Source organism: Temnothorax nylanderi, unplaced genomic scaffold (assembly GCF_030848795.1).
Source record: "Temnothorax nylanderi isolate EJ_2023f unplaced genomic scaffold, tnyl_v1.0 TNYL_tig0024_pilon, whole genome shotgun sequence".
Classification (NCBI taxonomy): domain Eukaryota; kingdom Metazoa; phylum Arthropoda; class Insecta; order Hymenoptera; family Formicidae; genus Temnothorax; species Temnothorax nylanderi.
Window position 1 is genome coordinate 1581669 of NW_027249086.1, and position 25364 is coordinate 1607032.

At 41.3% G+C, this 25364-nt stretch overlaps 2 protein-coding genes and 1 long non-coding RNA gene across 6 annotated transcripts in view; 2 read left to right on the forward strand and 1 right to left on the reverse strand.

Moving 5' to 3' along the window:
• Positions 1–15875, forward strand: part of LOC139769791 (uncharacterized) — a 30672-nt gene extending 14797 nt beyond the window's left edge. The window contains exons 2-14 of one of the 4 annotated variants that reach the window (XR_011717629.1): positions 6794–7001; positions 7435–8004; positions 8129–9005; positions 9441–10328; positions 10489–10695; positions 12410–12585; positions 13140–13391; positions 13463–13624; positions 13872–14157; positions 14235–14466; positions 14563–14716; positions 15017–15349; positions 15441–15875. Coding sequence is in view for 3 of the 4 variants with exons in the window: in XM_071701164.1 (XP_071557265.1) it covers positions 6840–7001; positions 7435–8004; positions 8129–9005; positions 9441–10328; positions 10489–10695; positions 12410–12585; positions 13140–13391; positions 13463–13624; positions 13872–14157; positions 14235–14466; positions 14563–14716; positions 15017–15277 (4227 nt within the window). In the remaining variant the exon portion in view is untranslated. Of the gene's footprint in view, positions 1–6793; positions 7002–7434; positions 8005–8128; positions 9006–9440; positions 10329–10488; positions 10696–12409; positions 12586–13139; positions 13392–13462; positions 13625–13871; positions 14158–14234; positions 14467–14562; positions 14717–15016 lie in introns of all 4 variants that reach the window. The other 3 variants (XM_071701164.1, XM_071701165.1, XM_071701166.1) reach the window with 3 other exon arrangements.
• Positions 15876–16082: 207 nt separating this feature from the next.
• Positions 16083–25185, reverse strand: LOC139769792 (transmembrane channel-like protein). Its single transcript, XM_071701168.1, has 18 exons — positions 24722–25185; positions 22582–22756; positions 22179–22428; positions 21210–21447; positions 20934–21122; positions 20591–20826; positions 20157–20348; positions 19666–19914; positions 19524–19593; positions 19221–19377; positions 18596–18946; positions 18121–18375; positions 17937–18043; positions 17565–17860; positions 17185–17364; positions 16920–17040; positions 16466–16800; positions 16083–16311 (listed from the first exon to the last, which is right to left on the reverse strand). Exons 1-18 carry the CDS (start codon positions 24839–24841, stop codon positions 16152–16154), a joined length of 3681 nt encoding a protein of 1226 aa, XP_071557269.1. The 5' UTR covers positions 24842–25185; the 3' UTR covers positions 16083–16151.
• LOC139769794 (uncharacterized) lies at positions 20951–21699 on the forward strand. Its single transcript, XR_011717630.1, has 2 exons — positions 20951–21070; positions 21198–21699. It is a non-coding gene; the product is annotated as an uncharacterized lncRNA (long non-coding RNA).
• Positions 25186–25364: the final 179 nt, after the last annotated feature.

Below are 25364 nucleotides of genomic sequence, written 5' to 3' on the forward strand. Positions count from 1 at the left end.
TAAATCCTGCTTTCGGGGAAGAACGAAAAGCGCTAAGCAAGCGTTACGAATATAGAATTTATCGTTATATATGATCGTAGTGAAACGACGCCGCCGGTGGTTGAGGCGTGGAGCGAAGTGGCGATGAGCGGGATCGCAAGGTTACGCGAGGGAAAGTCCACCTCGCGCATCACCCACACAATGCCGTTTTGTGCATTCCGATTCTCAAAGTGAAAGACCGAAGCCCCGACATTAAAAACGTCATACATATGGATAAAGCGTGCTCATATAAGCGCCGCGCGGATACAATGATTGCGCACTCGCGCGGCCTCATCCAGCCCACATCTACACGCACGGTACGCACCGCAACTGCGAAAACGCATGGAAAGCCGGTCTCGGTGCCGCGAGAAACCTGCGCGTTCTCCAGAATAACCAAGTCGGAAAGAAAGGCTAAGAAATTCAATAGCGAATTTAGAGCATCAGGGGTTTTACGCGCGGACAAAGTACGCAAATGGTTATAAATAGGAATTAAGAACAAAATAAAAATGTTACAACAACAACATTTTTATAATAAAAACGAAAACAGGATGATTCTTTTTTAATGTAAAATTGAGGATAATATAATTCTGTTTTAGCTAATGACACACGGAAGAGGGAGCATTTTCTGCATTATAACTTCATACATATAATTCTAATGACATAGAAACATAATACTAGAGCTGCATATGAAATTACATGCGAGCTATATACCGTACGTAATACGTATGTCATAACTAATAAATATCTAAAGATAAATATTGCGTTCACTCCCTCATAATTTTATGTTAAATCTATTTTATCGCAGAACGATCAAATTTTTCTAGCAAAATTTCTTTTAACATAAAAGCGTTTTATGCTGATAAAAATGCCTTTTAGTTAACGTAATAGAATGACATCGGCTGTAATGTGAAGAAATATACACATTATTACGTAGCGTGAAATAGCTGACCTGACTTCGGTTTCGGAATGCCGCGGTAAAGGGTACCTACCTCTCGTGCCCAGATCGAATCTGGGAGCAAAAGGATCGAATACACACGGACGCAGTCCCCAGTCTAGCTGTGGAGGAGGTGTGGTTACGATCGGAGCCGGTCGACCTCGTTTAGGACCGGTAAGAGCATAATACGAATACTCCGCGCGCGGTGTCGCGCCGTCTCGGCAAAAAGGAGCGAGCGTAAAATCGATTCTGCAACCGTTCTGCTCGTGTATACCGCAAACACGTCAAGTACGACATTTTTTTTTTTTTGTCACTTCTTTACCGGAGTAATATACTTCGTCCGAGGGAGTGGACGCGGATATTCCCGTTTCGCGTCTGAGGCAAGCATTCGTTGTCACAGAGCGCTAACTTACGTTGAGAAATTCCTCACTTCTCTCCGACAAGGGACTTTTTTGACGGAGGAATGAGAATGCTGCACTACATGGTGGCTACGCCGCGCCCTTGAAATTCGAAAGAACGAGGCCAGCTGGTTAAGTTAAAAGCTAACCAGAAATAAACGTAGCGCTCCGGAATTGGTAGGTATTTTAAACAAAGGAGAAACGGGAAATATGTTTTACTTGACGGAACGTGTGGAGTGTTACTTAAAGCATAAAATCACACCGCCATCCTTTTGCACGACGGTTCTATATTTACTTTGCCTCTTACAAACATTCTGCATATGAGTTAAGTACTTTACGATTTGTAACGTTACAATGTGAAGTTTTCACGCCACGTTCAGATAATCTTTAGGAAAGTGTTTCTTTTTTTTTTTTTTTTGCAAGGAGACCCCATTAGGTACTGTATTGAAAACCAGATTTTAGTATTTTGAAATGCAAAGTGCCTCGGGAGGGTGTACATTCGAGAATAGAATGGTTCCGGATCATAAACCGGAAACCGGTTTAAGTTCGGCTCGGGTACGAACTCCATCACCTATGGCGTTAACAAACGCGCGTTTACATACCACGAAAAACTAGAATACGAATCCGAAATAGCATACAAATCCCCCCGTCTTTGTGGCGCGATATTTATTTATTTGCATGGCGGGAGAGGAAAACTCACGACGCGGACGCGACACCGAAACGCGACGCTATTCGTTGCAGACCTGTTCTCCATTTAGCTACGCCAGGAAGTGTACAATGCGAGCGTCTCTTCTCATTTTTCACGCGATTATGTGAAACGCGTGCACGTTCACGTCTCTCGCTCGAAGCTAAAAGACGACCTATAAGTGAAATACTCGGGCAGATGAAGAAGTCTCGGCTGCGAGCTGAGTATAAGAAAAAGACAAAAAATGTAGACTAGCGGCATCGAAATTGCTCAAATGCATCTAATTCGATAAACGTAACCGTGCTAAAGTGCATGGCGACGTGCATTGTCATTGATGGCACAATTGTCGCCATTTAGTATCTCTTACGCTATAGTTACATTATAAGTTACTTCTAGTACTACTGAGAACAAGATTGAAGTAGTATTTTGTGTCACGATTTATTGAAAATGGTTTTCAGATAATCCACGATAATTTTGGGATAACACCGTAACCTCTAGTCATAATTATGGTTTTGTAGTTTTATCAGGCTAGAACGTGTCGAAATTGTCACCCCGTTTATAAAGAATTGCACGATAATAAAAAATGCATATTGCACAATTGTAATATCATTTTATTCGGGATGGCAGCGAGTGCCTATAAAATGCAGATTATCTGAAGCTGCCATAAATCACGAACACCAGAGAATGAATTCAACACGATCGTCTCTATCCGATGCAGGCGGCACGCTAATAGCGTAAAAAAACGATCGTTAATCATGCGACAACGGTTTCCAACGCAAGGTTTACTGTTAGACGGGGATTACTTGGTTCGGCATGGCGCATGCAGCTGAAGTGTTCTTACAGCTGCAGCGTATTCGCTTAGAAGTTTCGTAAATTGCGCTGTGCAAAGTGAAAATTGAATTACATTTTTGTGAATTTATAAGTCTTTCCCATAATATATAATTAACTTTAGTAATTTTGATAGAAACTGCCTCGTTCCAAAAGTGATTCCGTCTTAAAAGGAGAGAGTATTTTAAAAAGTATATATATGATAAAAATGTAAATTGTAAGATGAAAAGAATAATAGGACGCGTTGCCACTTTATGAGTGGAAAGTGAGCATTATGAACTACATTAAATCGTGATAATTTCACGCTCAATTACGGTCCTGCTATCTCTAATTTAAATTTACGATAGCTCTTTTTAAAAAGCTCTTATTATTAATATCCGAATCAATTAAATTTGCCATATTGCCTAATAGAAATACAGATTCGTTTCTTGCAAATATTTCGTACAAAAGACCTGAAACACGATAATCATCCAATTGAGACGGTCTGCTGCCGAGCGACGATGTCTCATATGAAATGATGTAATCCGCGCTCTTAATGCGCGTCGAATGACTAGTACCAGCTACTTATTACCTCGCTCCTGACCCATTAAGCCTTTTGCCTCTCGAGTGCTCCCGGACGACGTACCCTGCGATCTCGAACGAACGGTCCACCCCCCTCTCCTCTGTTCCAGGTAATTCCTCGTCCGTGCCCGCGTCGAAAATTCCCAGACGTCTTACGGTTGTTAGGGGCGAGTTTAATGCCCGCAATCAAGCGGCAGGCTAACAGTAATTATTGCAGTACGACGGAAAGAATGCGAGTCGCGCCATAGCGGAATCCGCGCACGGATCTCTCACTCCTGTGACCGCGGAAGTCCTTGTTGTTACTCTCTCTCTCTCCCGTTCTTTGGCGCTGGCATTTCTAGTGCGTGCCCGGCTTGTGTGTCCGTGCGAAGACATGCGAAGACACGTATATCTAACCCGCGGCTGATAATCTCGCTCGTTTCTCCTACACGTGTTGGCATTATCGTCGTTACCGTGGGAAATAACGCGAGACAAACGTCGACAATTATTTATTTATTTCGCGACACACTAAGCACTTTTCTTCGCACGGGATGATTCACAGGGTCTGCTTCGCCGTACGCGTTATTACTACGTTGTCATTTCCTCGCAAAGGTAGACTAAGCAAATAGTAGATATCGCTTTTATTCGTCACTTTCAACCACTCATCGATCGAGTACTTGGATTATTCATTGACGGTTAATCATTATTCGTGGTAAAAGTGTGGCTTCTACGAATATTGGATATTTTCAAAGAAATCTGAACTTCTCGCAGATCAATATTGATGAATTCTTAATTTAAAGTTTAATAAGTGATACTTATTTTTATACTTTCAGTCAGTTTCTTTTTTTCTCGTAATCTTGAGATTACTCTGAAGCTATTTTTGTGAACTATAATTAAATTTCTCTCTAGACAATTCGAAACAGATAATTACATTCTAGAGACTTTATACCGCAAATAATAAAGCCTCGAGTACTTTCTGCCTTCCCGACAGCACTGCAGGGTTAAAGCCTTCGAGTGTTGCAATATGTAAAATTCATTGGCATTGAACCTCGCCTTGCTCTTCGTCTGCCCATGCCTTGGCGCGCCACGCCACGCGTCATCTCAATGGAATGAGAAGTCCCGACGAGGTCTGCCTCTGTAACTGAAGAAGAAAGGAACTTTGTAGCGACCCAGACGATTCTGTGTAAAAATATAAGGGGATTATCCCTTTTCTAGACTGTGTTGCTATATAGACACGGGATTAATTTAAAATAATCTCCAAGTAGTAACCAGTTAACCACACGACGATTACTGTTTACAGCTGTGCGGTAACCGTTAATTTAATAATAATTGCAAAGTGGTATTATCATAAATCTACAGTTACTCGGAATCGTCAAATAAAAGAATTGCGCATTCTGAGTTAACGCGATTTGCCGGTTTAGAAAAATGAGAGAGAGAGAGAGAGAGAGAAAATAATATTAATTAAATTGCTTATAAATTTAATTATAGTAGACCATTTTTGCTATTTAATTATTTGCATGAAATTTATCTTGCATATTTAATTAATAATATTAATAACAACACATTTTACAAGCGACTTTATTGAAGACATGCATTAAATTTATTCATTGTGATGTAAAATATAAAAAAATAATTCAGCATAATTCTTTCTTTCTTTCCTTCGATTTCATTAGTTTACATTGACAAATTAAGAATCTTACTTCCACATCAAATTATCTTCGAAAGATATACCTAAGAAAAAAAATTATATATCTTTAACAGATCATTTTTAATCTTTTGAAATATATGATATAAAAATAATATTCTATTAATAAATTTATACAGAAATAAAGATATGTGATGACTGCATATACAGTTGGAAAAGTTAGAAAATAAATTTTAGAAATTTGTTAAAACGTAGAGCTACACTACATTCCAAACACAGCACCTTCGGGTATTTGTCTACCTAGACTTTTTGAATCCCATTTAACCGAAATAATCAATCATCTTAAAGTTTCTATTGCTTTGTCACGAAAATTACGCCTGCCTCGACGCTAAAGCGCGAACTGCTATTGAATCTTTTTCTCTTCTTTTTTTCTGTTCTTTTTTTCCATTTTGAAACTGGTACGAACTGGCAAAGAATTCTTTCCTAATTTTCTGAGAGTGGTGTATTGATCTCGGTATCCAGCCATGAAGCACGTTCTCGATGTTACTCCAAATTTTTACGTGACCGCGTCGCAGACTTTTCACGTGCACGAAAGGCGCGGACGGCAACGCGAGAGACGTAACGGATCAACGAGATCGGCAACGGTACTTCGTGCCTGGTTTGCGAGTACTCGCAAGTCCTGCATGCTAATAGGACATTACCGTGGACGTCGTCATGCGACGTCTTTTCATCCTCGATGATATCCTTCGTTCCGGCGTGTCGCGCACGCGATTTCCCCTGCGCGATTAAGATCTAAACGATGGGAGAGAGAGATGGTGGTTCTCCAGTCTCGCAACTTCTGCAATAGACTGCGAATATTTGTCAATAGGGAGAGGATGAGAAGTCCCTGCGTCGTTGCTCCCTGTGACGTTGTCTGAATGGAAACATTAACAAATCGCCTCACTTAGCATTACGTTAATTATACAGAATATCATCAGTTTTATATCACCATCAGTGTTTTATATCAGATTTGAATAATATAATCCGTAAAAACAGCTTTTTCACTAACAATGCATTAATTGATACGACCAAAAGCGAACAGCTTTTCATGAAACACAACTTTAGAATAGAAACGATCTGAAGAAATATCCAGAGTGTAAAGCGTAAAATGAACTCTTTCACTTTTATGTTGGAAAAACTGCTCAATTTTCTCGGCTACCTTCGTGAAAAGAAAAATTTGCGATGGCACAATATTCTTACGTATTACTTGCTAATGACGGGTACGGGCTAGGCCATTCGCTGTTGCAAATAAAGCCGAGACCGGAAGTGAGGCAATTACTCAGCCGGTCGGGCAGCTCCAGTCAATTGTCCCGATTGTATTCCCGCGGTAGCCGCTGATGCCGACGTTGCGGACAGGAAAATGTACTCACTCGTTTCGTTTTCGTTTTTAATGACCATCCAACGTAATCGATCGTTGACAACCGTGCTTCGTCATTGAAGCGAATTCTAGGGAACGGCAATCGATTGACCACCCGTAATGATGACCTTTTAACAGATATCCAATGTTCGGAAAATTTTGAAAAATTTTGAAAAAAAAGAGCTAAAATTCTGGACAAATTTATTTCACACGTAAGTATATTTTCTCTAAGCGAAGTATAATTTCTCGCGCGCTATCACGTCCGTTCGCTGCACGTGCACAGTTCACCGTTGATCGTCGCACCGGCTGTAGAATCGAATCGATTACTATTTCATCTCTTTCCTTTCAGGATGATGTAACGGGACTTTCGCTGTCGGTGTCGCGGTGAGGCAACAATGTCCACACAATGCAATCGCTTCGTGCAAAACGCCTGGAAGAAGGAGCTCTGCTCGAATTGCTTCAAACCGAAGGAGGAACATGCGCCGGCTGACGATATCTTGCGACTGAACGTCGAGAAGGCTTCCACGAAGCTGAAGATTGATCATCTTCAGCTGCAGGTATTGACTTGTACGATGCATCGTATATTTGTATAAATGTCAGTATATATTTATGCATTGCATTTAGGTGTAAGTCCCAATTTTCCGTGAATAATTAGATTAAATCAATTACTTCAAACATGTTTATATACTTTGTTTATGTATATATTAACTTATATAATTATATAATTGTTATATCGTTTAGCTCAATTTATATGTATACGGCACTCGCTAATTAATATTTCATCTAAAAAATCTATACATAACATATATTAAATAGATGTTTTATACGAAGATAACACTATCCACTGCGTGTATGTCGTTAGAGTCGTATTGAAAAAAAACTTGTTTTTCAAGTTATTTACATTTCGCGTAACTACGTCCAATGAACGGAGATGATTATTACCGATCAATTACTGATTAAAACATTTCCGGTTTTGCTACGTCGCGATAGAAAGACGTCCCGTCCCGATTGGAATCAGACGATCGAATAACCTTGCAGAGTATCCTCCGTGGCAAGACGATTTGTCGGAAAGATCAACGAAAAAAGAACGTCGGTTTCCCCGAGTCTCTCACCGAAGTGATCGGTTACGGCGGTGATGACTTCTCTGACGGCGAGGAGGACGGGGACGGATCCCAGGTCGATTCCTCCGCGAAGTCGGAGGATCTGGTGCCGGACAGCGAGGAGGAGCGCGCGTTATTCGACCTGACCCGCGCGAACACGAACTTCAACACGGTCACCGCGAACCTGACGAACGTCGAGAACAATGGTTCGCACGACACGGCCAAGTCGTCGATGGCGTCACCTGCCAAGTCCTTCGCCTCGTTGATGCTGGGTAGGATACAGCGAGACGCCGATGGCAGGAAGACGACTCTTTTGGTGTCCGTAACGCCCTTCGGCGGAGAAGAGTCCGTACCCACCGCCAAGAAGCCGACCGATCGAAAGATCAACACGGTCAACTTGCAAACCAGTCCGTTCAGATTAAAAGCCGATGATGGTGGATCGTCGGATAACACTGCCAGAGTAAGTACAACGAAAGCATCACAGAATAAATGTTATCTCTTTGTATTTAATTATTTATTTAATTAGGTATCTAGTTGGGTACTTGATCTTGATAAAGCAAAATTGAATGTATTAAATGTTAAAGGCCGTAAAGAAGCTCAATGGACCAGAGCGGAAGAAGACCGAAGAGCAAGAACAAAAATCTTCCCTGGAACTAGGGAAGATCGTAGACATGCCATTGATCACTTCCGCCAATATGATTTCTATCATGCGGAGGGAGACCACGACGGATACTGCCAACGCAGATGCGGTGAAGACGGAAACAACGGTGCAGAAATACTCGCCCTTGTGTAAAGTCGATAAGAGGAACGCCACAAATGCTTCCCTTAACACCGTCTCAGCGGTAAAGAAGACTGAAATCGAGACCTCGTCGGGGATGTCTGTGCAATCCGCGCCAAGTAACGACATGGGAGAGAGCGTAAAGAAGACGACGACGAATAAAGGCGAGTGTGCGAAACAAGACGAAGGGAAGGAAGAGAGAGTCGAGCTCGCCTCGTTGACGCCTCTGAAGAACGAGGAAATACCGGAGAGCGATCGATCGATGAATGTCGCGGACAAGAGTGTTAACGGCGTCGATGATGTCAAGGAACCTCCGTCGCCGCAAGTGCGCGAAGTTGATGGAGAGTGCGAGGGCGCGGAGCGGAAGAAATTCTGTTTCGATAGCAGCCGCGAGCTTGCAGGCGAACCAGACGGCAAAGCAGACGAGGAAGTGACGGAACCACCGGCGTTGCCCACTAGTCCGCCGCCGATCATAACCACGGAACCAAGGCCCTCCTTCCTACACGGTGGTGTTAATAACGACTTGAAGACGAAGCCCGCCGTGCCGCAGAAACCAGTGATCTTTCCCACAAAGGCAAGCCTGAATGATGGTCCCCTCGCCGTGAAGAAAATTCTCAACGGCGATTACGTGTTACCACCTCCGTCGGTCCAAACTGTCGCCAGTAGACCCGTTCAAAATTTAGGTGAGTCTCGCGATTCGTTCGAAGTATGATTAAGAAGAAACGAGAAATATTGTTTAAATTATCTGTTAATTTAATAATTTAAATGCTTATTATATTTCATTCAATCTAAAGTACTCAAAAGACGGAAGTACTCAAAAGACTGCTTCTAATTATTGTGTTACGTTCTATCGAAATTTTCTGAAATTTTAAATTATTTATTTTTGAGATTTGAATTTTAATATTTGGGAACGGAGGAGAAATTATATATTATATTTTATTTTAGTTAAAATTAATTTGTTTACAAAAGAGCATAGATATCGCTACAACGAAAGTAACATAAAAGGATTTTCTTATACCTTATTACAATTAGTCGCATCTTTTATTCATTGACTTTTTGGAAAAGTTCCCTTATGCAGCTTTAATATCATTACGATGTGTGCTACTATCTCTTTCTAGGTACGCAAGACATGAGCTCTCGATGTTCAACGAAGAAGAACGTTACGAACGAGATTTTATCGGAGACCAATGAAATCTCGCCAACCATTACAGCCGAAAACTCGGATTCTGGAGATCAAGTAAAAACTTCACCGAAATCCGCCCTCCCGCCGTTGTTTAATTCCGTAATCGCACCGCCAGCCTCCTCGAGAAATTATTCGACGAATAACGAAGAAGTGGATGAGAATATCGTGCCAGACGAGGAGTTTCCGGAAATTACTCCGGTTTCCGTCTCCACAATGGAGCTCATACGCTCGCCGAACAAGAGAAGAATGGCACCGCGACCGCCGGAGGCCACCGAGGATCTTTTGCCGGTCTCCTCTCTATTCGCCAGGAATCCGGGGGCTAATCTGAAGTCCGATTCCCCGGTCGTTCGCGAGAAAGAGAAGCGAGAAAGATCGTCTTCGTGCAGTCCGAAGTTCCGCAAGGCGGTCTGCGATCTGCCGGATCCAACGAACGAGAGCGCCAAGCCTCCGGTCGAGTCCGTGCCTAGGAGAACGATATCTCTGTCGCAGGACAGCTTGGCGACGGAGAAGGAAATGCGGGAGGAGAAGAAAAGAGGTAGAAATCGGAAAGGTTTCTCCCTGAAGAGGTTCCTGAGAATGGGCACGAGGAAGGACATGGATGTTATCACCGGTCAAACGTCGGGCGCGAAAACCGACGAGATACCGTCGACGCCGCAACCGAAACCGCGATTAGAGATAATCCATCCGTTGGAGTTGGACGGTGCGGCGGTCGAGGTAGTGGGGAATGATACGATCATCGCCAGGATGGGCGAGGACCAGACCGATTCCTGCGGTGCTAAAAGCGACGGCTCAAGGACGACGCGGTTTTCTCCGTCCGTCGCGGGTAAGCACGAATTTTTTGTAACTTGGATGAAATTTCAAACATACGAAAAAATTGACATTATAAATTATCAAGAGACGCGAAAGCGTATATATGTGTGTGTACATAACGTACAAACGTAACCCTATCGCACAGAGAAAGAGACGCTACGTTATTATTACAGCGAGGCCCGGAAAACCACCACCGCCGCCGAGGAACCAATCTCTCGAGGATTGGTCGAGGCTGGATTCGGCGAACAAACCGGTCAGACCGCCGCCACCTCGCGCGGAGATCAAATTGAACGTCGCTTCCTCCAGGAACGATAAATCGTCGAAAGCCACTTGGAGGCCGGCCGCCGCGACGACCTCGGACTCGATTTACGCGAATCTGGGTAAGTTCAGGCCTATACAGTGTAACTGAGTTAATCGTCGCGATTATTCTCGATGTTAACAGCCATACTCACACGAATCCTCGCGCCAGTCGCTTTTTAAAACGGGAGAGACGTCACTTCGCTTGCGTGGGTACAGCGACCGAGCCACGTGATGATGCCTTAACTCGCATCCTCGGGGAGGATAGATGATTTTTTTTTACTTGACGAATCGCATGCGATTAAACCTTGCGCGTCGCGCAGTTGGCCGGGTTACAATCGGAATTTTGAAACTAAGACGTAATGATGAGTTCAAATTTCGGTGATTATTCCCGATAGCGAAAACGCGACATTTTTTATAAGGTAGAGGACTTTATAAGTTCTAAAGAAATTAAAATTATTCTTGGAAAGTCACAATATTCTGTGATATGTGTGTTACACCGATAATAATGTTTCGTAATGTTTACTGCAAGAATTTATTCCTATTCTTTTGGACGAGACTCGGTTGTCAAGCACCGGTATCGTTTCACATAACGTAATATTAAGCAATACTGATTGAAGGCTTATAGCTTTTTACTCTTGAGACACGATTGCTTTCGCAACGCCAGTTTCCGCGATAAGATTACAATATAAAGTTTGAGAATGGCTGGTAAAATAAAAACGCTATTTGTGCTATTTGTTGTACTCGTCGACAAAGTGCTCCTTGTACGAGCGCAAAAGGCAAGAACTCTGTAATACAGAACATTTGTATCTGCTGAATAAACGTATATTGTTTAAAAAAGAAATTAGAGAGTCTTGTTCTTTCGATCGCTTAGCTCTCCCGGTCATTCTCTCGTTCTTTTCTATCGCGCCGATTCACGTGTGCCGTAATCCCCCGATGCTGTGGCTTGTTCGTTGCACCTCCACATTTCTCTCTCTGTCTCCTCCTCCTCTCATTAACGCGAACAACGGCGATGTCCGCTGCGCCGACATACTAAGCGCGACTACTCAAGCGTAAACGGCGCGCATATCCGCGTTCACGTCTCTCTCCGTTTACTTCCTCTTCATTTTTTCCCTCTTTCCGCGGTGGTTACGTAACGGTGCGTACCACCGAGCAACGTTAGTCGTGGACTCCTCTAACCGACGCTGGGTGCAACTAACGCCGCACGCATTGCATGCGCTGTGATCGGCATCTCGTACGGAGTCTTTTAGTTCAATTAAGAATTAAAAAATAGACATAACGTACGTTTGTAAAAAAACTCGAGGATCCCCGCTCGCAGACACTCACGTCGATCCCGATTTATAAGTCCTAGAGAAACTGAAATTACTATTGAAAAGTCACATGTGACATGTGTTACACCGACAATAATGTTTTTACTTGTCGCGTGATGGACGTTGCTCGAAAGCTTCGTCGGCGGAAAGATACATGGTCCACGTTAGCGCCGTATCAATGCTTGGGCGCAAAATCGGGGTCAGATCAGAGACTCAATATATCAGAGACACCGAACGTTAGAAGAAAATAATCCACGCATGTATACCGATAGCAATTAGTCCACACGTGTGGAACAATGGGTGAACTAACGTTCATTGTATCGCCAACGTCGAATCCGGCTTCGCGCGGCGTTCCTCCACTGTCCTCCAGTACTCTAGTCGCGTTAGGCGAACTAGCCAGCCCGCATAGCTAGCCCGTTTCGTTGACATGCCTTGTGTCTTGTGGTACTAACCCGTGGCGCTTGACGATGGCGGATCGTGCCTGCAGCAGCGGAGGATGTTACAGGTGAGGTGCGCAGCGCCCTGGCACCCTCGAAACCCCAAAGAACCGCCAGTATGAGGGACCGAGCGATCTCCCAACCCGTCCCGAAAAGGGCGACCGCTGAGGATCGGCACCGGGATTACGACGGTCTCGTCCCTGCGCGACTTACTTCCGACTCGCCGGTAAGAAATACTTTTTCTCAAATCCGGCTCCGAGACGCGAACGTTGATGAATGCGAATTGACTACTATTGTTGGACTGCAGCATGAAAACGTTGATACGAACAATACTTACACGCTGCATTCTTTATATGCGGGCGAACGTGCCTAGATCTTGGGAAAGGTAAACAGTGAAAATAATTTGCTGTAATTGTTATCACAATAATTTCCTGCGCGCAGTTTTTATCGTCAAGTGGGAAAAGAAAAGAAACGCTAGAGGAAAGTAGATCAAAGGACACTTTATTTTTTAGAATTTATATATGAAATTGATAATATAGCCAACGACACGTATTTGTCAAAATATTTATCTTTTCTTTTCGTCTATTGATTGCAATATAAAAAGATACGACAGAATAATAGTTGGACAGAGTAATAGTCTCTTGAAAATTTGACAGAGAAAAAGAAAATTGGCAAGAATATGTATATCTAGAAATATGTGAACATATAAGTCGTCGTATATGATACCGTTCGGAATCGCCTCGGGACTTAGCAGTACAGCGATTACTTGCATTTCAACAGACATCCAACGACAGCCACGTGTACGAATGCCTCTCGAGTTCGCCCGAGTGCGATTCGAATCTCGAGCTGCGGCACGGAAGTGGAGGCGGATTCCGCGCCGCATGTAAGAGGAAGTCCGACAGCAGTGCGATGGTCGGTGAGTCCAAGGTTCATCATCAACCCTCGTTCGTGAGATCGATCTCGTTGCCGTATTGCGGCAGCGAGACCGAGAGCGAGCTTTACGCGCCGTATACTTTCTACACCGGTGACGAGGTACGTCATCGTGTTCTTCCGTTTTGTTTTCGACTAAATGTACCTTTCTAATCGAACGCGTGTGAAACCAGGGCGCCGAGGAGGATCAGGATTGGAAAAACACGGACGACGAGCTGAGGATGGGCCGCTTGAGGCAACGCCGGGGGCGCACCATCGTCCATCGAAGCCTCGAAGATAATTACGGCGCGGTGGTTGTGGCGAATCACGAAGCACTCGCCCAATTTCTCGAACAGGCATGTCAGCTCTATATATTATCATTATTTATTTCGTACATCCTTGTTTGTGCACGCGTAAAAAATTTGTAGGCGTAACTTGTATCTGCAGTCCTTACTACAGACTTTCGACTATAATTAATTCCCCTGAATAAAAGTTGCACGGAATATTTTGAGCTTAAGACAATTCCTCATCCATTTGTTACGTAAACAATGAAATTTTATTATCATAAAATATTATTTTTTTCTGACAGTTACGAATTTTCAGGAAAATCAAACTGTCCAATTTCCGTCAAGTTTGCGTGCCCTCAAGAATGCGAATCCACGGTTGAAGCACTTCAACGTCGACACTCCGTCATCAGTCTTCATTGGTAGAAGGATATTCTGTCCGGCGACGTGGAATGATCAAAATGTCACTCTCTGCATAGCGTTTGATTTAGCTATGCCTATGCCACAAAAGGACTTCTATCTGACGCCCGTTGTAGAATTCGTAGATAAAGTTCCGAAAGAAATAATCGAGAAGGTCCGACCATCCGAGAACGAAGATGTCGAAGGTAATACACGCCGGAATTCAGCAAAAAACATTTTAAAAAATGTAAAGATATATTTAACAATAATTTCTTTGTTGTAGCGACAATTTCGGTTCTCCCGTGCCTGCATGTCACCACCATACAATCGTTCGGAGCGATATCGAAGGACATGAACGGCGAGGGCGCGAGCAGAGAGGCGTCGTTCGTCCTTCTTCAACTGGTCAACGCTCTGAAGAGTCTTCAAGCACGCGGGATCGAGGACGCCAGCAGATCTCTAACCGACGTTGTACTCTGCAGAGAGGACGTTTATTATCGGCTCTACCTCCTGCAAGGGTTAGTATTTTCTCGCGAGACGACAACTTGATGCGGTATAATAATCGCGCGGACCTCCGCGGTCCCGTTATTCAACGTTTAACTTCCGCTTTGTAGAAGGTTAAACATAGACCCGAGCGACGAGCCTGGCGAGGAACGAGTCTCTCTGTGCGAGTGCGCTCTAATAGCACTGCAACAGTTGCATCTGACAGACGAGCTACCTCTCATACAAGATTTACTAATACGCGAGAAAGCGGTCACACTCTCGCAGGTGAGAGCTCATTTCCATTTGATTCTAATTTCGCGGAACGCACGTACAGAGTTTGTGAATCTTTTCAATTTAACTGCAAATTTACTTTACTGTGTCTGCATTCTTTTTTAATTATTAAATTTGTATCTTTTTTTTAAGCCGAGCTTGCGCCACAAAGATTGTTGATATCAAATGACAATATCCAGTTCTTTTCATGTATCCACAGTTGTTGTTATGTGTCTCATCTTACATTTAATTCAGTTGTCAGCAATCTATATCCTTCGGATGAAATTAACTTAATTTAATTCCTTCGACAATTAGGTAAAGTCCGTGCTGGAATTCTCATTGTGGGGCCCAGCCGATGTGCCACTAGGTGGTCCGCGGGAAAGGGAAGGGGCGCTTCAAAGATGGCTCGACCTCGAGCGAGCGAACGTACTTCACGCTCTCATCAAGACAAAGGCAGCTCTGACGGTTATAGACGAATATCAATTATTATTCTTGGTACGAACCACTGCTAAAATTATGAGCGAGGCGTCGGTGCTGCTTGACGAGCAGCGTAAGCGCTTGGCGCAAAGGTGCTGATATGTTCTCCATTGTACATGACGAGCTGTATAAATATTAAATACTATCGGCGAAAGAAACTAATATTTATCGGTAAGCGAAAATAGAAAGATATCCGAACGCAAAGATAATTTGTAACTAGTACTGTGCTACAAAATAACATAACAGCTTTTTCCTTTTACAGTTAATTTACGTTCCTCGTTATCGATGATTTTTTTTTTGTTAACGAAGAGTTAAAAGAAGTTACGTAAGAACAATTGTATTAACTTATGCTAACGTGAGATTGAATCGTACGTTTGGTGAGGAGGTCAGGAGTATATATTTTTATATACGCAGGATATTTTGGTATACGTATAAATAATCTCGGAACAGCTCAATGTTATATATATCTTATACGTAATTTAATATCTGACGATAATATAAAGATATTAGGAATGTGCCAATGCTCAATCAAAGTGTGATTTTGTATGTACGACGTGCGTTTCGATGATCCGTCGTGAAGTCCGGAAGTTTAGAGGCAGCTGTTTCACGTTGTCTTCAGCAATGTGCGATAGTTATTTATACATATTTATAGACATTTTACACATATATTTGTAGAAATAAACGCAATAATCACAAAGTGTCTGCAAATTTCATATTTTAGCAAATCTACGATCGTAAGAGTAAACGTGGTATGGACACCGTGCGCTCCCTTGAGAAACGATTATCAGGTATACTAATGCTAAATCTATAATTCTAAAGAGAATTGACTTTCAATATTTTTGTACAGACTAGTACAAAATTCTCAGAATCTCTCAGATCCTTGCTGAATTAAGGTGGTATGAAAAATACCAATTATATTACTATTCTCTTTCATTTTTTAAATAATTGTCTTATTTATTACATTCAATTCGTGTTACGTTATCTTTTGGTTGTCATCTTTGGACACGTCGCCCAATTTCACAGTTCCGTGAACGTTGGATGCAACTTTTTCCTCATCATTTACTTGGATTTCCGGTATGATAACACTTTGCCCGCTCGTCGGCGAGTCCCAAGAACATCCAACCACGCTTATCCTGCTTGTGAGAATCATTTATTGAGTGATGCGGCGATTTAGTAACACGATATATTTGACATTTTTAAATATGTAGTCTATTTATTTGAGGCTTGCATAGAAAAGCTTGCCACGAAATGGCAAGCACTTCCACAATCAATTTATTATTATCATACCTTCTGCTAGGAGATATAACATCATTTAATGTCAAATCATCCTGTTCTTTAGCTCGTTGCTCGTTGTCGACATCGGACAATACCCGCTTCTGAGGCGAATCTTCTTCGATGTCGTTCGTCAATCGTTTATTTTCCGTTGTATCGTTCGCATTCCCAATCGTGATCTGTACGTTATCTCTTTGAACCGTCTCGGAATCTCGAGATATTCTGGTCTGTGGCAACGCAGGAAGAATTTTTTTCCATCTCGATAGCGGAGTCTCAGTCACGGTATGCCTCTTCTCCGCTATTTTGAACAATTTGCGACGCTCTTCTGTACGCTCGTGTCTTAGTTGTATCTGGAATAACGCATTTATACATGTAAGCATAAAATCAATAATAATAATAATAATAGAGTATAAAATATTAAACATTATACAACTTGATGAATATGTATATTGTCTATATATGTTGTTACCTTTAGATCATTATTCGCTTCTCGCAAAGATCCAGCGAGAGATACCATGTAATAAATAATCAACGTCATGAGAACAATTAGTGGTATCACTATACCAGGCGATGCGACATAATCGAGACATCTAAACGGAGATAAAGTTTTCAAAGATTATATTGTATATTTAAGACGCATAGTTATTTTGACTGCAATCAATAGAAAAGTAATCTAAGTTTCAAATAAATTTGCATTGCAAAGGCAGTCAAATGCTACTATAACAGAGACGTACCGTTGAATCAGCTCCGGAAGCGAGTCTTTCAAACTTTGCGTCGCTAAATTATAAATCTTTGGATAACCAGAAAATGGGCCACAATGCCACGAAGGCTCGACCCAGACTATAGCGTAACCGACCGGTAACACACATAAAAATAGCATAGTCAATAACAGCGCGAAGTAGAAATTGTTAGACCTGTAATATATCAAAAGTGATTGTGGCGAACAATCGTGAATAAGAATAGGAAAGTATATGAAACTAAAGGAAACGATTCAAATAACGGTGCGCGATTTTTAATTATTTATAAAGGCGCACTTCAATTATTTAATTTGTTGGATAAAAACTGAAAAAGTGTGATATGGTTTTCGCAAATAGTGGATTTTGATCTCAATAACCTGGAGGCTCTGAAAACTACTTCGTGAGGTACGTTGCACGTCAGAACTGCCCAAGAACGTAAATACATTAGAATGCCAAGCTTGAAGAGATTCAGCGCCGTTAAACCGGGACTGAAGAACATTCCCATCCAAACCATGCCTTGATTGTTCACCAAATGGAGGATATTTTCAGCTATTTTGAAGTCGCCGTATTGCGGAAATTGCTTCTCCAGATCCCAGCACCAGCAGTTATTCATAAAACGCACGAAAACGGCGCGGAAGAAATCCATGCAGAGAGTGGCTAATATGGTGAGTATCTAATAAACAGCCGTATTTAAAAAGTATATAATAAATAATTTTTATTGATCCTAATTTTTTCGTTATATTTCCTACCAAATCCATGACAGTGAGCTTGGCGAGCTCTTGCCCAAACATAGTTTCCCAGCATGATCGGCGCAGCTTTTGTCGTGTCGTCAGATCTAGCTGTTCCAAAGACATGGCTGAAAACATAAATAAATTCATCTACTGCTAAAAACGAGTACAACGAAATAAATAGATTTGATAAAAGCATTTTTACCTGAATTTTTCGGCATAGTAGTGCAAACTCTTTCGAAGCATCTATCCACATAATTGATTTTTGAAATGGGAATTACAGGTTTATTCGATTGTGCAGTAGGAAAGTTACTTTTCGGGATATACGTTGTAATTGGTGTGATATCTGCTATTGTGGATGTGACGTTAAATGTTCTAACAGATGGTGTCTGACTGTCTGAAGACGATGGAGTAATTATTGATATTTCGGTGAAATTATCAAAATCGGTCCTCGATGAATCTGCGACGACATATGATATATTATTTGAAACTATTGCCAACTCAATGTCAATTATTACGATCATTAATTAATTATTTAGGATAGCTTAATATAGTTTCAGAAAATTGAGCTCTTCCAAACGGTTATATAAGCCAAATAATATAATATAATTATTGTAATAAATCTGCGTAATTATTAATTGGCCGCGTAAAGTACAATAGACACAAGAAGTGCAATATACCTTCCATTGTGCTTGATTCGAACGTTGTCGCCGTGGTTTCGCTCTGGGACGAAGTAGAACTTGCATAGAAATGTTCAGTCGTCATTGAATCAGTCAGAAAATTGGCAGTTACTGTCGAGCTTGTGTCATAATGTATTTCACTATTATCCGCACTCCTGGTATCTTGTTCTTCATAATAAGGCATGGTGAAGGACTCGTCGCCGCTCTCCGTACGCGAAGTTTCGTACCGGTAATTATCGTAATCCGTATTATAATCGTTATAATCATACGTATCATTGAAATCCTTATATAAAGTATCGTTGTCCAGCAAAGGATTAAGGAAGTAGGTCTCTTGCCTGATGGACGGCAGTGCTAAATGAAAAAAATAATCGTTCCGATTAAATTTTCGAGAAATCGCGAAACAAAATATATCCGTGAAACACATTTGCTATTTCCTGAGTCCGTTAATTCGTTTTGCTATAAAAGCAAATTTCTACTTTACAAATCATTATTCATAACAGCTTTAAAGTTCAACAAAACAAGGAGATATTACATAGTGACTGAAATATTTCCTAAGATTTGCAACAAATGAGAAGAGTAGCACAATATGTCTATCGGAAATATTTTGTTTAAATAGAGATCATACTTGGCTCCGATATTTCTCTCTTAGCATAAGAGTGGGTGGCATTATTTATTAAAAGGCTCAAAGACGCCAACGTTGCGATTTGTTGCGTACGCGTCATTTTGTCGTCGCATGGTACCCATTTACGTACGCATTTGGTTGTCGGTTTAATATCGGGTTTCTGCGAAAAAAAATACATCCATTGTGAGCACAATAGGATCTAAGTGTGTAAAATATTGACAAAATATAAAATCGAGAATAATGTTACGTGTGTCATACTCTTCATTGCGCTATTTTAATTTACGTACGATAAAACGAATTACGTACCGTAGAGCTTATCTTACGGAACAGGGCGAATATCAGCGAGTAGAGATTCAATAGATTTAAGCCCATTATCCTGAAACGGAACCATTCACTTGGTTGCATAGTGAAGTATACTTTGTCGTGATTAATAAGCAGCTCTCTTTACCGTCCCAGTTGCATTCGGAGCTGCTTTCTGGGGTGGTAGCTCTCGAGAAAGCCGAGGATCTCGAAGAGTATCGGGAAGAGGTACGAGATCAGAGACATCACAATCGTAATCTCGTTCTGCCGCCACCAGTTCGGCAACTCGATCTTCGTAGCGCTCCGTTCAACCACCTCGATCACGGCGTACGCCGACAGCGCGAGTAACGACAGCACCGCTATATTCACGAATATCCTCATCGAGATGATTCTCCAGCTGCGAAACATAGTTATGAATATACTGCATATGCTCTATGGGATATGTACATTACTCTAAATGCGATAAAGATCCCTTGGCCAACTTCTTTTATAGAAACGTTAGGAAGATAATATCTCCGTTAAAAATGATCAAAATTTCCGATTGGAGCAATGTGATGTAGAACCAAAAATCCAAGGAAGAAAATTGCCGCTGCATTTGTACATAACGTCTAATGTTAAAATATTATTAACAGAACTCACTTTCTCTTATCCTTTTGTTTCTCCGCTTCTTCTAATAGAGCCTCCTTGAAGCCCAGCATTACGCTGGCTGTACGATTGTGAGCAGTTTCCGGATTACCGATCATGAAGTCCCATCCCGTGAGGAGTTTCCACGAGAAAACGTATTCGTCTTCTTTTTCGGTCAGCTTACTCAAACGCGAGTTCTCCGCCATTCTGAAACAAAGTACCCACGTGCTTGCTTTCTACATATATTGCGAAGGTAATATATAATTTTATTTGAAATATGCTTGTGGCACATCTTCCTTCAAGAAATGCTGTATAGCAACGAACTCTTCCTAATTTCTCGCGAATTTTTGTATATCAAAAGATCTTGGAGGAATACGATTGTCAGTTCACATGGTTCGTGAAACAAGTTGTGCTGCGAGATACAACATAAAAAAAGATCCAGCCGGTACTTGCGTAGAATTGCGACGAAGCTGTACGTGTACACGACCAGATTGGTGACGAAGTACGCCAAAGGTAATTTATATTTGCTGTTCGAGTTCTGATTGGTGTACCACCCGTAGAAGAACGGGGAGTATTTTAGCACGCCCTCGAATTCCCACAAAGTTAACAGGTGCTTCGACTTGACGGCCTCTTCCTTCAGCATGATCTTCCTCTCGCCGGCGAGAGTCACGTTTGCAATCAATACCTGGCAAAGAGTTGAAAAAAAGTTATTCTGTTAAGTATCTTGTTAATACACCGGCAAACTGAGAAGAAAAAAAAAAGTTTTACCTCTGCTGACTAAAATTATCTTACTTCAGGTATCGCAACGAACGCCGTAAGGATTGCCGCGATGACGAGATTGATCCAGAAGAGCCAACGGAGAAAAATGAAGTAGGACGCGACAGCGGAACCGAAATGGGATTCTATCTCCATGATACGGACCTCCCAAGGTATGAGCCACGTTTGCAGATTGATCAGCTCACGTCGGAAATACTGCCATTTCTAAATGGATGAAAGAGAGTAGTTGTTGCAATCCTCTCGCTGCTGTTGATTTTTGATTTTATTAAATTTTTACAGCATAATCGCTACCTTAGTTATGAAAATCGAGACGCGTGCTATGACGTCTTTGGTGTTGCGGCTTTGAGCGAGTCTTTCCTGCAGAGCGCCTTCGTGTCGTCTGATATAAGCTTTAGCTTGCCGTACGAGCTTGAGCTTACGTCGGAGAAGCCAAGGCTGCTGCTTTATGCCGCTCAGAACCTCTTTGTGCAGCTTGAGATTCTCGAAGATCTGCTCCTGATTACCGCTCTCGTCCATCGAAATTATCGTGCTATTGATTTTATTATTATCCAAGACTTTAATTAACGGCTAAGACTTAAGTATTATACTAGTCACTGTAGCAATTCGGTGATTAAGACAAAATTCCAACAAGAAATTAAAAGAGGCATTATAATGGAGTAATTACAATGAGAAAGATCCATCTAGGATCATTATCTAAAATATATGTATTTTTTATACAATATTGAAAGGAGCAGCTTCTTCATCGTTATATATAAATGATAAATAAAACCTATAATATATATTTTTGTTATATAATATTTAGTGCGGAATACTCGCATATCTGTCTTGCTACAATAATGTTAGCAGCGTGAAGAGGATCGTTAGTTTCTAGATGAAGAATTAGAGCGCGAATGAACTCCATATAATTTCCGAGATCTAGATATCGTTTTATTTTAATTAGGATAAGGAGAGACTATTTGAGTCGGTTAAAGAAAAAAATCGGATAAAAATTTTCATCTAAAAATCTTGGAAGAAGCTCCAAGAATCCTTGGGGGAGAGGGGAACAACTAAAACAAATAGAAACATTGAATCTTAATAATACAAATTAATAAATTAATGCAGAATATAACTGGAGATCTGTGACCTAAAAAAACCCCCTCCTTCTTCTATATATAATTAACTTTATTCCCTGCGCAATTTCTATGACGAGATCATACTTGAAACCTCACAAACAATGGACTTTGAGTCCACTCTAACTTTCTGAAAGCCGCGAATACTAACTCTCCCGAGCTCGTGGTGTAAACCGAAGATCGACGGCATGCGACGCCGTCGACGTTGTCGCCGAACGGGGACGACGAACGTCGTTTCCGTCTACTTTGCCGTCGTGTCGAGTTTCGTCGTTGCATAATCGCGCAAACTGACGCTGAGTAATCATCCTCGTTGTCGGTCTCTTCGCCGTCCGCGGTTGACTTCTCCATCGGCGCCGGGTTTCGCGAGGTTCCGCTCGGACTCGCTCGCGAGGATGTCGCTTCTTGAATCGAAAAATGCCACAAGTTGATTATTTGAATGCGAAATAAATTTATCAAAAAGATATTGGACAGAATTCTCCATTCTCTCAATCGCATGTCACTCGAAGGCTATCGATGCGATTTCTTCGCGTCAAGAGAAAATTATCTTCACTAACCAGCGATAGAGACGCGCTGCGTGTCGTCGCGAAATCTCGTGTCCGTGCGTTCGCTTCGCGACCTTTGATCCTCCTCGACGAGATCCTCGTCCCGCTGGAACTCGACAATACCAAACGTAACCGACTGTCGACTGACCGACGATTGCGACTGCGACGGGGATGACGACGGACCCACCTAGGAACGGTGAAAGATACCAATTACTGTCTTCGAACAGCGATCATAGATCTCCCTGAGTCACGCGAGTAATGAAGAGCTCAGCGACCCAGAGAGATCGCTGAAACTCATTTGCATGAAAATCACTGCAAAAATTACCCCCTTTGCGAGCGAAATCGGAAACATTCCTCATTAATTACGAGATTACATAAATCACGAGAATACATCAATCACGAGATGACATTAATTACGAGATAAAATACTGATTAAATAAACGACTTATACTACGTTTACGCGAGCGTTACTTTTGTAGTAACTTACGATAATTTTTTCGCGTAAACGGGATTTTCCTTCGCGTAAACGGGATTTTGTAGTAACTTGCGATAATTTACTCCGCGTAAACGAGTGATATATCGTAAGTTACTACAGAAGTAACGCTCGCGTAAACGTAGTATCAGTCCAAATATGTCTTAATTCGATTTTTTGTAATTCTTTATTTGGAAAATATGAAACTTTTTCCAAACCCCGAATTTTGCATAAACTGGATTTAATATGAGTTAAGGTTCTCTACTTACTTCTGTACTTACAGTACAGAGAATTGAATTTGTCAAAATATTACCAAACCTTAGTTTCAAATTATGGATTCTATGCGATTTAGATCTCCCCTTTCTTTGTCTCGGTTTCTTTTTGACACGACTTGAATCCCTTCGCTCACGTGTCGGCAGGTAATTCTTAATTCGAGGTCACACGCGACGCGCGACACACCCCGAGACATCCTATACATTGATTAACGAGGATTAACGTGTCTGCAATAGTCATGCGTATTTGGCAAAAACCACGATTCTTTATATAATCTCTTAAAACATATATCTCATTTAAAATATTTCTATTTTATATTATTTTAGACATATATCTTGAATAAGTTTGGCATTAACGATTCCAACAGCTTTAAAGATGAATTTTCCGTTCCATAAACCAATGATTGTAACTTCTTGGATAGTTTACACCTTTCTTATCTTCTAAAAAAATACTTCCATATTTTTATAACAAATATTTAATTTCTTTCATCGGTAAAAATTAAGTATAAATAAGAATCTCTCATAATCTTAAAATTTAGCAGTATCTCGCATTTCCTAAAGAATATAGATGCATTTTAATTAAGAAGCACCGAGAGAAGCACTTTATTTGGTTAAATGAATACTTCTTGTTATTATGCAAGAGTAATAGGCAAAGTTCAGATAGAAACAAGCGTGTCTTATTTTGTATTTAATAATGTTTTGCGTCTTCAATGTTGTCTCGCAATTTTAGGTAATTATTTATGCCGAAAGAAATATTCGCTATTTGTAAAAATGGCAAGAACCGAAAGAGTGTCGGGTCACGTTAATGGCCATCGTCATGCATTTTTCGCTCATTGTAGGACTCCACCCTTCTGCTTCGCAGGTAATCACTTTCCTCGAGGGGGATGATTACTATCGTGTATACCGTGCTACACGCGATCCTACGAAAATCATTTCCATGCTGCGCATCGTCCGATGTAATTTTCGTTAATGTTCGCGAGCTTCGACGATCGATTTATTGTAAATTAGTCCCCACTCTAATTTATGAAATTGTTGAAAAACGGTGTGTGAAAAAGAGAAAGAAAGAGAATAGTGAGCAACGTGTGAAAAGTGAAAAAATTAAGATTATCGAGAAAAAAGTTACTTTATTTTTATCCTATTTATTTCTGAACGTTATATCTTTGAACAATGGTTACGTCCTAGCTGGCTTAATTATAAAAAATATTCTTGATATATTCTACCATTGTTTTTTACTTATGTCTCCTCCTTTAGATTTAGAAAGATTTAATAACGGCTTAAATATAAGTCAGCGCAGTTAATAAAGTCAAAGAAGAAAATACACAGTTGAAAATGTACCGTCCGTTTTTGATGATAGAAATAACCGAAAGTAACAAAAGACAAAAATGAGATTCTTAGTGAAATGGAATACCTGTATAGCCGCCAATGTCCGAGGCGTGGCTCTAAACCCAGAAGAGCGTGACGTTTTGTCTAGTCTTAGAATACCAGGAATTCTCATCTGGTCCATCGACCGAGATGAGTCAACTTGCATTCCGTACGCCACAGACGATGTTTCCAATATTAATTATGTTTCCCGAGAGACACTAACAGTATATTAATCGTTTTTTACATGCAAAATAAAAAAACGTATTGGATGTCTCGAGTGGCTAGGATAATCAGGTAATAAGATTTGAGATCGTATCAAGTACAGAAAAATTGAGAAGCGGCTGATTCGTTTCACATCAATCAAATGTACGTTGCGCGAAATGTACGCTGATTTATAATGCGCGACAAGATAATTAAAAGTGAAAAGGTCCGACACTCGCGATTTAATATTCCTTTGGAGATAATCTGATCCGTCACTTGTGAAGATCTCCCGACGTACTGTCTGCTGGAACTTGAACAGCCCCATCGGCATATTCGCAATAACGAATGTTGTCGTGCCATTAACGTATGCATGCTAAAAGCCACCCTAACACGCATTCCACTTTTTATCGCATTAGCGAACGTTTTATCCGCTCGCACGCAAATTTGTTATTTTTCTCGAGAAATATTAGATCATATCACGAATGTAA